The 15,803-nt window shown below is 45.2% G+C and overlaps 1 protein-coding gene across 8 annotated transcripts in view; it reads left to right on the top strand.

Annotated features, from left to right (window-relative positions):
- The first annotated feature begins 11,793 nt into the window (after positions 1 to 11,793).
- Positions 11,794 to 15,803, top strand: part of MED12L (mediator complex subunit 12L) — a 307,612-nt gene continuing 303,602 nt past the window's right edge. For 5 of the 8 annotated variants that reach the window (XM_036219081.1, XM_036219079.1, XM_036219084.1 and 2 more), the window contains exons 1-2: positions 11,794 to 12,001; positions 12,850 to 13,076. In XM_036219081.1, the coding sequence (XP_036074974.1) occupies positions 12,978 to 13,076 (99 nt within the window). In that variant the 5' untranslated portion in view covers positions 11,794 to 12,001; positions 12,850 to 12,977. The remainder of the gene's footprint in view (positions 12,002 to 12,849; positions 13,077 to 15,803) is intronic. The other 3 variants (XM_036219085.1, XM_036219083.1, XM_036219086.1) reach the window with 1 other exon arrangement.

Here is a 15,803-nt window from a genome sequence, read left to right as displayed (position 1 = left end):
AAACATTAGTTCCTTATCAAGGGGCCTCTTTATAGGGCTAGTTGTAGCATGATGGCTTGTTTCACAAGTATGACAATTCAGAGAAAGGCATCCAGGGCTTGGAGAGAGGAGGACAGAAGTCACAGACTCTTTGTAACCTAATCTCAGAAATTACATTCCATCATTCTTGCTTTATTCTATTCATTAGGAGCAAAACACTAGGTCCAAACACACACAAGGGGAGGGGATTACATAAGGATGTGAATTCCAAGAGTCAGGAATCACTGAGTCATTTTAGAAGCTGCCTACCACAAGACTTCACATTCATCATTACGTCCAAAATTAAACTCTTGCTTTGTTGACCTCACTACCACCAGCCCTAGAAACTTGGCTCCCTTCCTAGTTTCTCTTTCTCAGTGATTGACACTGTTATTGTTCCTGTTCTGCAACCCAGAAACCAAGGAGTCATTCTGGACTACCTGTTCAATCTCATCCCCCCATATCTGATCATAACTAAATTCTGTCACTCAAATATGCTCACTTTATCTCCACCACTACCACTGTCAACCGGATAGAAGCAAGCATCATTTCCTGCTTGGACTTGCAATTACCTACTAACTGGTCCTCTCCCATCCACTCTGACCACTTCTTCAACATACATTCTGTGTTGCAGGCAAAATGATCTCTGCACCATATAAATCTGATTGTGATACTCTTCTACTTAAAACCATTAAATGTTTTCCCATTTCCTATTGGATAGAGACAAAACTCCTCACTAACCTATTCTGTTCTACATGGTCTGGTCCCTTTCTTCCTTCTAGCCTCACCTCACACCCGGCTCCCCCTCACTCTTCTCTTCAGGCGTGCTGGCTTTTATTCAATCCTAATAATAGCCACAGAGTCTCTGCATATGCTCTTCCTGCTTAGAACATTCTTCCCTCTTTTGGGCTTAGTTAATTCCTATTCATTTTTTAGATCTCATCTCAAGCATTGCTTCCGTAGGAAAGCTTCTTTCTAGAACCTCAGAGACTCATGTCCTTCTACTTGAAGCTCTGTCAGAGTTGCAATTTTATATTCATTTGTGTGATTATTTGATCATTTGTCTCTGATATTCTGTAAGTGCCATCAACTGAGAGTCATATCACTGTTGTAATCCCAGCATTTTAGGTGCATATCAAGTACTCAATAAACATGGGACCACAACTCTCCCCAAATGGTCATAAGTCAACTGGCTTGGCCTGATGGGGATCATTGGGTCAGTATGTTATTAGATTCCATCTGCTTGCCCAAAATCCTGGACTGCTGTGAACTCCAGATTTAGATCTGGGAAGGTCTCACCACAGATTTAAGGGATGAACTCGCCCAGACCACTGATCACATCAGCCAAGCCTATTTAATTGACTTTTGTACCTAATTAGAGTCAAAGAATCACAGGCTTTCAGGCCACACCTTTTTGCTTACTAGACCTGGTTGGGCATGGTTTGTTCTGAATGGATTATTGAGGCTTTTTGGGAAATAGGACATTTGTTTCCTTCTTTATCATTAGGAGGGATCAATGACTGCTCTACTGTGGCACATATTTCTTTCTTTTCCTGGAAATGCCACAGCCTTCTGGTAATGGAGGATGCTGGTTTTGCCTATCAATCCTGTTCCCAGCTCCTTGTAAGAATGGGAAACTCAGGGCCACAATGGGGTCAGTGTGGTACAGATATGGGAATGCTTCTTACTCCTGCTCTTTTCCACTTGTTATTTTGCCCCAGAGTGAGCCAGAGCTTTTCAAGATTCCACCTCTGGGGTACCCACAATCTTATTAAAGTACAAGAGGCAGTGGAGTTGAAAATAACTTCTTGGTGAGACTGATTTTAGCAGCTTCACATTTAGTATATGTTCCCGCAGCATTCCCATTGTTTAGGAATGGACTTTAAGGAGGTCAAAGCATCCTTGGATGATGGCTCAATTGACCCCTCAAATGTAGCCCATTTCAGCCCCATCTTTTTAGCACATCATGAGAAAATCTTGATTTCAGACAGGAGTTTCAACATTATATTTAAAGTAGCAGGGATTTAGCAAAGTGTTTTCAGCAAGAATGATATGAAATGAGAATTTCTGAAAAATTTATGTAATAACATTGTGAATTATATTTCAAAAAGAGAAGTAACTGAGGCAGGGAGACAAGTTGGAGTACAAAGATAATTCAAAGCAAAAAAAGTTGCAGGCTTGGACTAAAGCTGTAGCTGACAGATTGAGGACAAGATGAATCTGGAGATTTAGATCAGAAAGATCCAATAGGACTTAAGTGTGGATAGAGATATGAAATAATCCTACATTGGAAAGTTGGGAGATGTCTGCCCTCTGTTTGCTCTGGCACGCATATGCACTAGAGGTATGCCAATTCCCTTGTCTCCCACATTTACTCTAACCACTTCTCCTTCACCTGGACTGACAGTTCCCCAATCCTCCAGGCCCCCTTGCTGATTGGACATATTTCTCCAATACGCTCTGAGACATAACTTTTATGTTCAATCTGCAGCTCTGCATACCGCAAGGTAGCCAAGAGGTGTTCTCCCTTTTCTCCTGACCTCTAGAACTCCAGCCACCTGGTCCTTTCCTGCTTATAGGGTACAGGGGCCAGCTGGGGTGCAGTGACAAGCAAAGAAGAGGTTATGTTCAAGTTGGGGCATTTTGACTTTGAGGAGACAGAGGAGTCCCCTTGGGCAACAGTAAATGGACACCAGAGAGGCTGTGAGCAGCCTGCACTGGAATAGAAAGTGAGAGTCGAGACTGGTTGAGTAAGGCTGAGAGCAGAGAGGGAGAAGAGCTGAGGATCAATTTTAATTACACGGGGGGAGGCAGAAGGTGAGGCCTGAACCACTGCTTTTATCAAATTCTTTATGGTCACTTCTAGATTAGTTAGGTCCTGGTTTTCCTATTTGAAGCCTTAGCAGGAATTCTGCTTCTCTTTTCCTTTATTCTCTTGTTGACCATTTTGGCTGATTGACAACATCTCTGCCAGAGAGTGACTGGAAGAAATGAAGGAAGATGAAAATGAAATTGGTAAATTTTACTAGTTTTATTATTTTCTTTTTGAAATTACAGTTGGCATACAATATCATATTAGTTTCAAGTGTACTACAGTGATTAGACATTTATATAACACAGTAATCCCTCTGATAAATCCAACATCTATCTGACATGGAAGAGGTATTACAGTATTATTGACTATATGCCCCATGCTGTATTTTCCATTCCCACGACCACTTTGTAACTATTAATTTGCACTTCTTAATCCCTCCTCCTTTTTCACCCACCTTCTATCCCCCTCCCATCTGGCAACCATCAAAATGTTCTCTGTATCTATTAGTTTGTTTTATTTTGTTCTTTAGATTCCCCAGGAAAGTGAAATCATGTGTCATTTGTCTTTCTCTGACTCCACTCAGAACAACAATACCCTTTGGGTCCATCCATGTTGTTGTAAGCAGCAAGGTTTCGCTGAGTAACATTCCGTTGTATATATGTACCGCCTCTTCTTTATCCATTCATCTGTTGATGGACACCCAAGTGGTCTGTATATCTTGACTACTATAAACAACGCTGTAATGAACATGTGGATTCTCATGTCCCTTCAAAGCAGTGTTTTGGGTTTCTTTGGATAAATACCTAGAAGTAGTATAAATGGGTCCTTCTTTGGTTATAGTCTTTGTTTTAAAGTTCATTTTGTGTGATATAAGTATTCCTACCCCAGCTTTTTGTTTGTTTCCATTTTCACAAAACATCTTTTTCCATCCTTTTACTTTCAGTTTCTGTGTTTTTCAATCTATAGTGAGTCTCTTGTAGGCAGCATATATAAAGGTCATGTTTTCTTATCCACTCAGCCACATTATCTTTCGAGCATTTAATACATTTACATCAAAAGTTGATCGATTATTGATAGATATGTAGTTCTTGCCATTTTATTATTCATATAACTGATTTTTTTTTTTTTTCCTTAAAGAAGTCCCTCCAACATTTCCTGCTAGCTTGGTGGTCATGAACTATTTTAGCTTTTTCTTGTCTGGTAACAGATAAGTCCTTTGATTTAATTGATAGTCTTGCTGGGTAATCTTGGTTGTAGGTACTTGTTTTTCATCATTTTGAATATTTCATGCCAGTCCCTTCCAGCCTGCAAATTTTCCGTTAAGAAATCAGCTGACGGTCTTTTGGGAGCTCCCTTATAGGCACCTAACTGCTTTTCTCCTGCTGCTTTTAAGATTATTTGTCTTTAACCTTTGGCATTTTGATTATGATGTGTCTTAATGTGGGTCTTTTTGGGTTCATCTTGTTTGGGACTCTTTGTATTGCTTGGGCTGTATGTTTATTTCCTTGACCTGATTAGGGAAGTTTCTGTCCTTATTTCTTGAAATAGGTTTTCATTTCCTTGCTCTCTTTTTTCTCTTTCTCATAACCCTATGATGCAAATGTTGTTATGCTTGATGTTGTCTCAGAGGCCCCTTAAAATTTCTAATTTTTCCGGACATTTTTTTCTTGTTGCTGTTGTGATTGGGTATTTTCTGTTGCCTTATCTTCTAAATCACTAGTTCAATCCTCTGCTTCATCTAATCTACTGTTGTTGATTCCTCCTAAGGTATTCTTCTCTTCAATTATTGTGTTATTCATTTCTAACCGGTTCTTTATGTTTTCTATCTCTTTGTTAAAGTTCTCACTGAGTTCCTCTACTATCCCTATAAGTTCATTGAACATTCTTATAACCAGGGGTTTGAACTCAGCATCTGGTAGATTGCTTGTCTCCATTTTGTTTAGCTCTTTTTTTGGAGCTTTGTTCTGTTCTTTCACGTGGGTCACATTTGTCTCCCCATTTTGGCTGCCTCCCTGTGTTTGTTTTATGTTTTAGGTAGAACTGCTACGTTCCCCGGTATCAAGAGTGCCCTTATGTAGTAGGTGTCCTGTGGGGTCCAGCTGGTGCAGTCTCCCTGGTTACCTGAGCTGGGTGCTCCAAGTGTGTCCCTTGTATAGGTTGTGTGTGCTCTCCTTTTGTAATTGAGCCCTGGTTACTATTTCCATGTCAGTGAGAGGGATTGACTCGGGCTGATTGGTTGTGAGGACTGGCTGCTGAGGGGCTGGCCCTCTAGAGCAGGATTTGCTTTAGTAGGGCTCTAGTGGCTGCCCAGTACGTCCTTTATATATGTTATCCTCAGGTGTGGCCCCAGGTTGTGCTCTAGCTCAGACTGAAGCTGGCCACTAGGCATGCGGGCTGGTGCTCCTGGGAGGGGCCTCACCACAGGCCAAGTTCAGTCACAGCCTGTGCCCTACCCGGGGTCGTCTGGCATGAATCACCAAGCAATCCACAGATAGCCACCACCCACACTGGGCTCACATGTGCGTTAGAGGCCAAGCCACAAACTAAGGCCAGCTGTGCCAGTGCTGGGCTTGAGGCTTCTTAGCAAGAGGTATGGGATTTGCCGAGACCAGATGCTGCTTATTTAGGTTTCGTGAACTTTTGAGAGAGTTTAGGAAAGTTTGCAGCATGATCCAAGACAGGCCATTTGTATGGAAAATCCACTGAAAGCAGCTTGGGTGGACCTGTGAGTTGCGAGGGGTGGCATCTCGGGAATCACCTTGGTAGGGTAGCCAGGTTGATGGAGACTTAGATATGGCAGCCACCCATGTGTGCAAGCCAAGAGGGGAGAAGCCTCAATGAAGAAACTAATCCTTCTGCCAGCATTTGTCTGGGAGAATGCTGCCCCTCCAGCACTTGCCCTGAAGCCGGACAATTCAGTTCCTCCTCGTATGTCCCTGGCACCTTTCAAGTTGTTGCTCTAGTGGTGGAGCTCAGAGTGGGTAAGTCTGTCACTCAGTCCATGTGCAAGCCCCTTAAGAGGAATGTCTGCAACTCCAGTAGCCTTCTGTCTCACTCAGCCACAATCTCTGCTGGTTTTCACAGCCAGAAATTGTGGGAACTTCTTTTCCTGGCACTGAAACCCTGGGCTGGGGAGCCAGGTGTGGAGCTGGAGCCCTATACTCCTCTTGGGGAATCTCCATAGACAAGATATTCCTCTAGAATCTCAACTGTCACATGCAAGTGTGGGACCAGCCTGTTCCTCATCTTGACCCCTCCTACCAGTCTCGAGGTGGCCTCTTCTGTGTGTCCCCAGTTGTAGAACTTCTGTTCAGCTGGACTTCAGGGGACTTCCAATTATGGCTGTTCTATAATTTAGTTGTAATTTTGATGTGGTTATGAGAGGAGGCAAGCATAGCATTTACCTACTCCTCCATTTTAACTGGAAGCCTAGGTGATTCTTGTTATTTATGTAATGATGTTAAAGTTGCTGTGAACACTGACAGTGAATATTGAACCATTGCTCCCAAGATTCTTTGGTGACCGCAACAACTTTCCATGTGGTTCTGCAGCACAGCTTCCAAGTCTGGATCAGAGGCTCCTCCACTTTTTATTAACAGCTCTGGGGAAAAAAAGTGGTGAGAATGTTGGGTAATGGTTTAATAACATTAATAAAAAATGCTATTATATACAGGATTCATGTAATTGATTTGGGTGCTCGAATGCTGAGACCAAAGGGTTGACATTTATTTTTTATTGCTTACATTTTAAACTTCAGATTTAGGAAACAATAGATACCAAATTATCTTTGACATGTCCAGTAGATGAGGATAACAACTTTATTCTTATGTAAAATTCGATCCTGTTACATTTATTATTTCAACCTGTCTAGATATTTTGTATATTTGGATTGTGCTATCTAATATACTTTCCATGTTTTCTTGCTCCATGTGACTGTAGCAAGTATATACAAAAGTATAAGAAGATGTCCCTAGAACTGGGAAAATAACCCTCTGACAACTGAAATATTTCATAATTAATAAGTATAATATTTATTTACATCAGGTGTAACCTATCCTAACAGATGGGATATAATCTATAACTAACATGGACTAGATCCTTGACTAGTTAACAATAAGAAAGCATTTCTTTCTCTCCCCCTCCCCCTGTCCCCCTGTTCTCCTCTCCCCCTCTCCCCTTTCACCTACCTTTCTCTGCAGGAAAATACGAAGCCAGGCCCAGTTTAATAGGGGTCTCCATTAAAGACTCTCCAACTTTTTTTTAGAGGTTTCTAATAGGAATCTAACTCTTACCAGGTCTAGGAGCCAGACAGGTAAATCAACCTTCTGAGGGGAACTGATCAATTGGGGCTGTGAAAATAGGTCACACTCAAAAGAGCAGGCCCACATCAGGTTGATGTCATTTGAGAATGTAGACCCAAATTTTTCTAGAGAGTTCAGAAGTGATTGTGCAAGCTCTAAACAAAACACAAACACATCTAAGAAAACATGTTTGTGGGCCACTAGGAAGCTCCGATATGAATAATAAAGGCACTGGACAGTAACAACTGTCCATGTACCCACTGAAGGGACCAATAGGCCAAGGCGTGGCATCTATCCCGTTCCTGTCACAAGGGAGGTGGCTTCTACTTTGGGGCAGTCAGAGTAAATAATCCTTGGAGATTATTCAATTCTCTTTGCTTTAATTTATGCTCACCAAACAAACTTCCGCTTACTAAATTCAGTTTTACAACAAACTTTAAAACAAGCAACTGGGTGATTTGAATGAAGGAGTATACTGATTTCAATCCTTATTCTTGTGTATCAAAAAATTAACATTCTGATTTTCTAATGAAGTCTTTCTTGACTTTGGTTAGCATGTGTCTGAGATTTGAACAACTCTGAGGACATTACCAAGAGTCTGGTGCTGAAAAGCTGAAAATGTGACTAGCCAACAGGCCTTTTTGTAAATGTGGCAAGCATTATTTTGCTGGTGAATGAAGTTAAATCTTTAGCCTTGTCATTGGTTCAGTTTTGTAGTTTCAAAATCTCTTATCACATCCTTTGATTTTTCAGTCCCCAGAGTTTTTTCCCCATGTCCTTTCCCTGCTGCACACTTCCATCTGTTTAGCGAATAAGTGCTTTTTGGGTATCCTCTGTCTTCCCAAGTTGTTTTTAGTTATCTTCTTTACTTCTTCAGCATTCTGTTGTTTTATTCCTTTCATTATTTTTTGTTGTTTTAATCTGGAAACTCATCTGCTTCCTCAGTGATCTAAGATCCTATATGTTACAGGTTCACTAAGATTGAAACATCACTTTAGACTTGAGCTGACTAATATGGTAACCACTACCCACATGTGACTTTTGAACATGTGAAATATGGCTGGTCTGAAACGAGATGTGCTGTAAATAGGACATTCACACCAGATTTCTAAGACTTAGTATAAAAAAAAGAATGTAAAATATCTCATTAATATATTAGAAAATTGATCGTATATTGAAATAACAATATTTTGGCTGTATTAGCTTAAATAAATGTATTAAAATTAATTTCATGTATTTTTACTTTTTTAATGTGGCTACTAGAAAATGTAAAAGCATGTATTTGGCTAGCAATATAATTCTATTGTTGTCACTGCTTTAAGGAGTCTTAAGTGTGTATTCTTTACATCTCTATAAGTAGCCTAAAGACTATATTAAAATGGCCCAAAATTAATCCTCTATTTCTTTTTTCTCTATCTTGACCACCTTCTTAATCATTCTCAGTTTTCCTTTTCCTTATGTGGTTAAAAGAAAGAATTTTTTTTTCTTTTTTGATTTAGAAATAGGCATAAGATAGATACAGTTACATGTAATGAAGATATAAGAAAAATTGAAAGTAAACAAGACTGCTTGTAGACAATCTATTAACAAAATACACTGATAAACACACCTGGACAAGCATCAGTCCCATGGGGAAACCCAGCAATGTTAATTACTTCACCTATAGGCTCTACACTGAGAATTATTTCTTTCCACTTGAATGGTAGCATGCTCTATGCCAGAGCAAGCTGTTGGGAGTTTTGCTTCTCTTAAACCAGACCTGTATTCTTTGGCTCACTTTTATATGTGTTGAGTAAATGATAATTAATACACATAGCACATTGACAATAATAAGCATAGGTTGGAGAGTCGGAGGGATCTAGGTATGATCATGGCTTTTCCATTTGCTAACTCTAATAGTCTTGAATCAGTTAATTCACCTCTTGAACTTCACCTTCTACATCTGTAATATAGGATAATAGGAGCATTCTTCTTCTGATAGGTCAACACTCTGCCTCTGTGCCTAGCCTTTCTTCATCTCATTTTTTGAAATCTCTATAAATACGATGGTGTCTCTGCCTTTAGCCAAAGAAAATGTATTCCTCACTTCAAGCCTCATGAAAAGAGCTTTGAGAAGACCACTCAACATCTTGTGCACTTGACCACTCGACATCTGTCCACTGACCTGGACTGGAGAATACTGAAGGTAAAGAACTGTGGCTTGCAGAATGGTGGGCAAGGAGAGTAGGCTGGTGAGAAAATGCTTGAGCTAGAGTATGTGCAGACAAAGGACATCTGTGTGTTTCTTGCAGACCAAACATAGGGAGAGAAAGCCAGTCATGAGTCTTCTTAAAGGAACTTGCCATTTTAAAGAAACAATGCCCAAGAGTACAAAAGGGGTCCCAACTATGAGGGGACTCTTTGCAGAATTCTGAAAACCAGGCCTGACAGAGGGAGGAGCATAATCAGCTAGGCAAGTTCCTGATGCTGACAATTCTTTGAGAAGCCTTTGGACATGACCCAGCTTTTAAACAATTGTCAACTCACAAAAGCAAATCTAGGGAGTTAGCTTCATACTTGTAGGATAAAGTCCTATATGCTTAAAATGATTTAGCATCCTCTTTCTCAGGCCACATTTCAATCCCTTTCCCTCACCAGCTGTACTAAACTTGCAAACTATTCCCAGGCCTGGGACTGGGGTTGGGGGAAGAATGGTGGGTGGTGTCATTAGCCAGGTAAAGATAAGATACCCTATCTAGCAGTGGTCCCCAACCTTTTCAGCACCAGGTGCCAGTGCTCCCATGAGAATCTAACGCCTAATGATCTGAGGTGGAGCTGAGGTGGTGATGCTAGTGCTGGGGAGCAGTTGCAAATACAGATGAAGCTTGCTCACTCCCCTGCCGCTCACCTCCTGATGTGCGGCCCAGTTCCTAACAGACCACAGACAGGTAATAGTCCGTGGCCTGGGGACCCCTGTTTTCTGGGAACAGTAGCAAATGAGACTTGCATAATTCAACAAGAAGTTGTGCCTATCAGCTGTGTTAAGAGCTGTGATGAGAAATTCAAGCACAGCATAGAACACAGTGGCTTCCATGTTAAACCCACCATGTTAACTGGCTTTAGTAAGGACAGATTAACTCTGGAATGGATGGAGAACAAGAAAGTAAGGTGGGGATGGGGATAGGTATACAAGGGAAGAACATAGGTTAAATCTCCCATCAGACTAGGGTATCAGCACAAGGTACCCCAAAGTACCACTAGCGATCTATCCATGCACATACCCTCCTATCTTCCACCCCACCAGCCAGGGGGAGGATGGGGGAGGTGAAATGAAAATGGCAAAACTTTGATAACTCACAGCTTGGGGGTTCATTATAGCATTCCTTATGCTTTTTGGTATGTTTGATAATTTTTCTAATAAAGTGAGATACCTTTTTTCAAGCAAGGAAGCTAGATTTGATTGATGTCTATATCACAGGGTCAAGTGCAGCTTGGAAGTTACACCTAGGGTATTAACGGAAGAGAAGTCCTTGGGGTAGGGTGCAGAAGGTGGACAGGAAAAGCCTCCTGGTGGAGGATAACTTCTCAAAGTACTTGCTTCTCATGAGTCAAGATGCTCAAAACTACAGACCTGATTTGGCCTCAGCTTGCACTGGGAAGTGCTAACATGTGAGGACCAGGAGTAAGGCACCGGCCTCTATCACATTGCCATCCTCTTATCTACCCTTTTCTTCCTTCCCTCAGCTTTAAGTCGGCAGAGGTAAGTAGATGCTCAGCTATGGCCAACATCTCCTGAGCACCTACTATGTTCCAGGTGCTGTTTGGGTTAGATTCTGCTCACACCATCGTGTAGAGGATGGAACCGTAGAGTCTGAGAATTTCCTCAAGGTATGGGAAATGTGACACACCAGGTAAAGGCAGTTAAGGAACCCAGTCCCTTCAATCCCAAGTCGTGGAGAATAATAGGTCAAGAAACTTTGGATCAGGCAGGGGTAGTTTCCTGGCTTTGAGCAATTCACTCTACCTCCCCCTGAGCTGACTCAATTTATCTGTAAATAGGTATGGCAAAACCTTGTAAGATTTCTTTTAAGTATATAGAGCTTTACTGTCAAGATCCTGGCACCAGCGAGGGCTCCATAAATGGCAGCCATCATCCAGGGCCAAGTGCGAGCGCATCCTCCCGGGAGCACTTCCCGTGGGGTCTCTCGGGACAGGTCCGGCCCGCCCCCGCAGCTCTGGTTCCTCAGCGCTCGCGGCAGGTGGCTCAGCATCTTGGTGCTCGCGCCCCGAAGCGAGCGGGTGCGCGGGCGGGTTGGAGGACTAGGGTCCCCCCTGGAGGATCACCTCCCTCCTTCCACACGCCAGGCGCAGGTGAGATTTCCGGCCCAGGCTACTGGGGCGGCGACCTTAGGCGAGGTCGAGGCAGACAGCACTGGCCGCGACCGGGAGAGGGGTTCTGGGGCTGCCCGCTCCCTCGCCGGGAGTCGCCCCAGGGCCGGTCCCGGCGCCGCGGCCCGCGGGCTGCGCGCGATGCGGCTGCGAAAACCCGGAGAGGCGGATCGGAGCGCGCTCGCAGCCAACTCCTCCGCGGTCCGGCCGCCGAGCTGGGCATGCTCAGTGCGGCCGCCGCGCCGCCGTCCGCCAACTCGGAAGCTCGCGCTCCCGGGCCGTGGGGGCGAGAACGCCGCCGGCGGCGAGCCGGCGTCGCCCGCCGCCCCCAGACGGTGGCAAACTTCGCGGCGTCCCCGGAGCTCTCCCGGACGGGACCGATTCCTTACAAATAAAATCAGACCCGACACCCCCCCCCCATCCCAACCCGAATCATGGAGGCTGCGGTCGCCGGGTTGCCGCTGCCGCCGGCCCCGGCCCACTAGGCGGGGACCAACAGGTAAACTGTTGGGGGCGGGGTGGGGGTGGGGTGGGAGGAGGGGCGGCGGCCGCGGGGCAGGGCGGCGGGCTAGAGGAGCCCGCGACGCCCGCGCGCTGGTCGTCCCCGTAGGCGCTCCCAGCCAAACCTCCTCTGCCCCCTCCCCCAGCCCCTGGAGGGGCAGCAAAGGGTTAAGGCGGCCCCGCGCCACCGTGAGCACGGCCCCCTCCAGCCGCCGCGACCGCCAGCTGCGCGCTTCGGCGCCTGCCCGGAGGCGCCTGTGCGCCACCGGAGCCCAGCGGGCGTCTAGGAGGCACCCGCCGCGTCCCCACCGTCCGCGTCGTCGCCTCCCCCATCCCCACCAGGCCTGTCTCTCCGCCCGGGCCGGGTCCGCGGCCGCCGGGTGGCGGGGTCGGCCGGGCGCGTGGCGGCGCAGAGGGATCCCTGGCGAGAAGAGGGGCGGGGGCGGGCCGCTCCGCAGTCTCTGCCTCGGATCCGAGGGCCACCCTTGCCTGCGGCGAGCAGTTGGGCCACCGCCGGGGCGCCAAGAAAAGTTTCTCCCCCCTTCCCTCGCGCCCCTCCCCCATCCCGCGCCTTGAGCCAGGCTGGCTTGGGTTTGGGTCCATTGGTGAAAAAAGTCACACGTTCCCATCAGCTGCTCCTCCCCCTGGGGACAGGGTAGGGGGGAACCGAAGGCCGGAGCCGCGGAGGACCTAGGCAGACCGTCAGCCTCTCCGCCGCTGCCGCCGCCGGAGCGGTGCGTCCCGGGGCTCCTGCGCAGCCGGGGGCGCGCCGAAGGCTGCCCCCATCAGTGCGTGTCTGCGTGCCTGGCAGCGGCAGCATCCAACCTGCTTTATTCTTGCCTGCAGCGCCACAGCGAGCGAGCGAGCGAGGAGGGGGAGAGACGGAGCCTGTCTGCAAGTGCTGCTCCCTGGTGCTCAGAGGCGGCTGCTCCAGCTCCAACTCTCATTCATTTCGCCGGTTAACATGAGAGATCATGGCCGCCTTCGGGCTTCTCAGCTATGAGCAGAGACCGCTGAAACGCCCCCGACTCGGGCCGCCGGACGTCTACCCGCAGGACCCCAAGCAGAAGGAGGTAAGGGCGCCGGCGGCCTCCCAGGCAACCGGGGCCGCGCTCCGCAGAGCTGACCTCGGGCCAAGTTGGCCCAGCGGGCAACGGCGGCGCAGCGGGGGAAGGGTCGGGGAGGGGACTAGCGGCGGGGAACGCGCGCAGGGCTGGAAGACCCCCGGCGGCGGAGACCTGGCGGCTGTCGGTCCCCGCGCTCCCCTGGGACGCTTGCTCTTCGAGTTCAGGGTCGCTTCTCAGTTACCCGGCCTTGCACGGCATTGTCGGGCGCTTCATCTGCTGCTTCGCCGAAACCCTCCTGCTTGTTCTTCCGCGTTTCTGCCTGCTTGATTTTTCTCTCCACTGCTTCGTTAAATCCTCGTAAACTTTTTGAAAAATGTTGGAATGCAGTGCATCCGACACAGGTCTTGGGTTTTGCGCTAGCTGAGTAGGGACGAGTGTGTGTGTGTGTGGGGGGGGTGGGTGGGTGGGTGGGGACCTTTTCTGTTCAGAGTTTCCAGTTTGGAGTGAAGCCGTTTTTATCGAGGTGATACCTATTTAGCTCTTTGAATGTACTTCTTTCTGTGGCCCCTCTCCTCTTTAAAAATTAATATTTAGGGGAAACACTGATTTCGTCCCTAGGGGTGGTTGGCTTAATTGTCGGAGGCTCTTTTGTATGTGTAAAAGCAGTTGGCTTGGAAGGGAATAGGAACCGGGATTACCTATTTTTTGAATGAAATTAATTGGAGAAACCTTGACTCTTGTACTAGGTACACTAGCTTCAGTGACTGGAGTAACCATGGTATTTTGTAGCCATGTATGTGTTTGTCAGTAGTTAACAAGTAATTATGTAACAACTCTCCAGTTATAATGATTAGTCTTGGCTGCACAATTTGCCCAGGGATTTGCCTTTTTTTTTTTTTTTTAAAGATCACCTGCTACCCAGCTGTGCTTTCTGAGTTTGCCAGTTGCAGCCCACCCACCCATCGTGTTTTCTTCAGCTAAACATGAATTGAGCATATTTCAGAACTTCTCTTTCTGGGAATCTAAAAACTCTATTCAAAGTTTACAGGCCTACTGACATCACAGAAAGGGCTTTTTGTAAAGAAGGCAAGGAGGGGTCCTTAAGACTTCCCTTTTGATAAATGTATCTATTTCAGTAATAGAGAAAGAATGTTCTGGCCAAACTGTTTTGTTAATGTTTCTGAAAAATAAGGAATGACAACTTCTTTTAGAGGTTTAGCACGTTAAACATGTTTGAATATCTGTGGAGAAATTCAGATTGAAGCCGGGAAGGTTTTACTGGTGGTTCTCACCTGAGGCTTAACATGAGGGTAGGAGTTTGATGAGATTTTGCAGATTTCTTTTCCACCCATTTTTCTCCCTGCTACTCAGAATAAAGTTGATTGTTAAGGACTGGAAATAACAGACACTAAGGACCAAGTGTAAAGAAAGTTAAAAACTAGTGGCAGGAAATTCTTAAAGTTTTGGTTGGGACAGGGACATTGGCTGACCTTTATTATCTGGTGATTAATGTCTTCCTACATCTTTCCGGAGGGCAGCATAATTGGTAGTATCTTCCCAGTTAAGGGATGGTGGCCTAGATGCCATGTGGGTTTAGTTAGCATTTATTCCTCAGGTTGACACTCATTCAGGATTGGGGCCTCTGTGGTTCTGGGAAAAATAATTTGGGATGTCAGGATCTCACAACATCTTATGGAATTCTAAAAATGGGAGTTACCTTAGAGTCCAATATATATATATATATGTATATATATGTATATATACATATCTCAAGACCAATAATGTGTTAAGGATGATTTATACTAGGTCGTGTTGTACCAATGTTACTCCCTTTCCCCTCAAGGCAGCCACATTTTATCTTTCTGAAGCAGAGTCAGAGTTTTGTGTGACTGTAGCCAAATTTGAGTACAATATGGAACAGGTACTTGGCTGTTCTTGGGTGGTGGTGTGGTGAGCAGTGTCTCACCAACTTCAGTTATTTATGTGTTGCCTTAGGATTTCTACTCCATCCCTGAATCACCTGCTCTTTTATTCTAATGCTTTCTTTAAATTAACTTTTAAGAAACTTTTTTTTTATGTTTCGCATATACACATGAAATCATGGATTTCATGTGACATGTACATCACATATAAAATGTGTATATAACTTTTAGTTTTTGTTTACTTGATATCACACACACGATTATATGTATTAAAATGAGACCTTATATTAAAACTTCAAAAAGTTCATCAGTGCAACTAAAACCAGTACTGTGTTCCATTAGAGATTTGTGTCCCACAGTGTGGGAAATACTGATTTAATGGAAGAAGTGTGGGCTTCCAAGTTGGAAGACCTGCATTTGGATTCTGGTTCCGCCTCTCATTGTGTGGCCTTGGGCAAGTTGCATAACTTCTCATTTGTTCTTTAATGTAATTGTGCTTTTCAGAAAAATTTGAGAACCCAGGTTCTAAATTAACATAACATTTGTGTGAGAAAAACCCTCCTCTTGGTGGAAGCTATTATTACTGTACTGTAACTTTTTGTTGTTGTTAACCATTGCTAGTAGTGTTCTGGAAAATAGTTTCCAGGGCATAGGATGGAACCCTTGAAATGAAGGCCCCTTACAGAGAAGTATGGAGGGGGAGGGGAGAGAGGGAGCTGCAATCTTTAACCTGGTCATGGACTGGTTATGTTCATTGGAGACAGTGCTATGGATCAGCAGTGCGCGGCACTTTATCATATATTGGTTTATA

Source organism: Rousettus aegyptiacus, unplaced genomic scaffold (genome assembly GCF_014176215.1).
Source record: "Rousettus aegyptiacus isolate mRouAeg1 unplaced genomic scaffold, mRouAeg1.p scaffold_m13_p_4, whole genome shotgun sequence".
NCBI lineage: Eukaryota > Metazoa > Chordata > Mammalia > Chiroptera > Pteropodidae > Rousettus > Rousettus aegyptiacus.
Note: the sequence above shows the minus strand (reverse complement) of the source record. Positions and strands in the feature narration are given on the sequence as shown.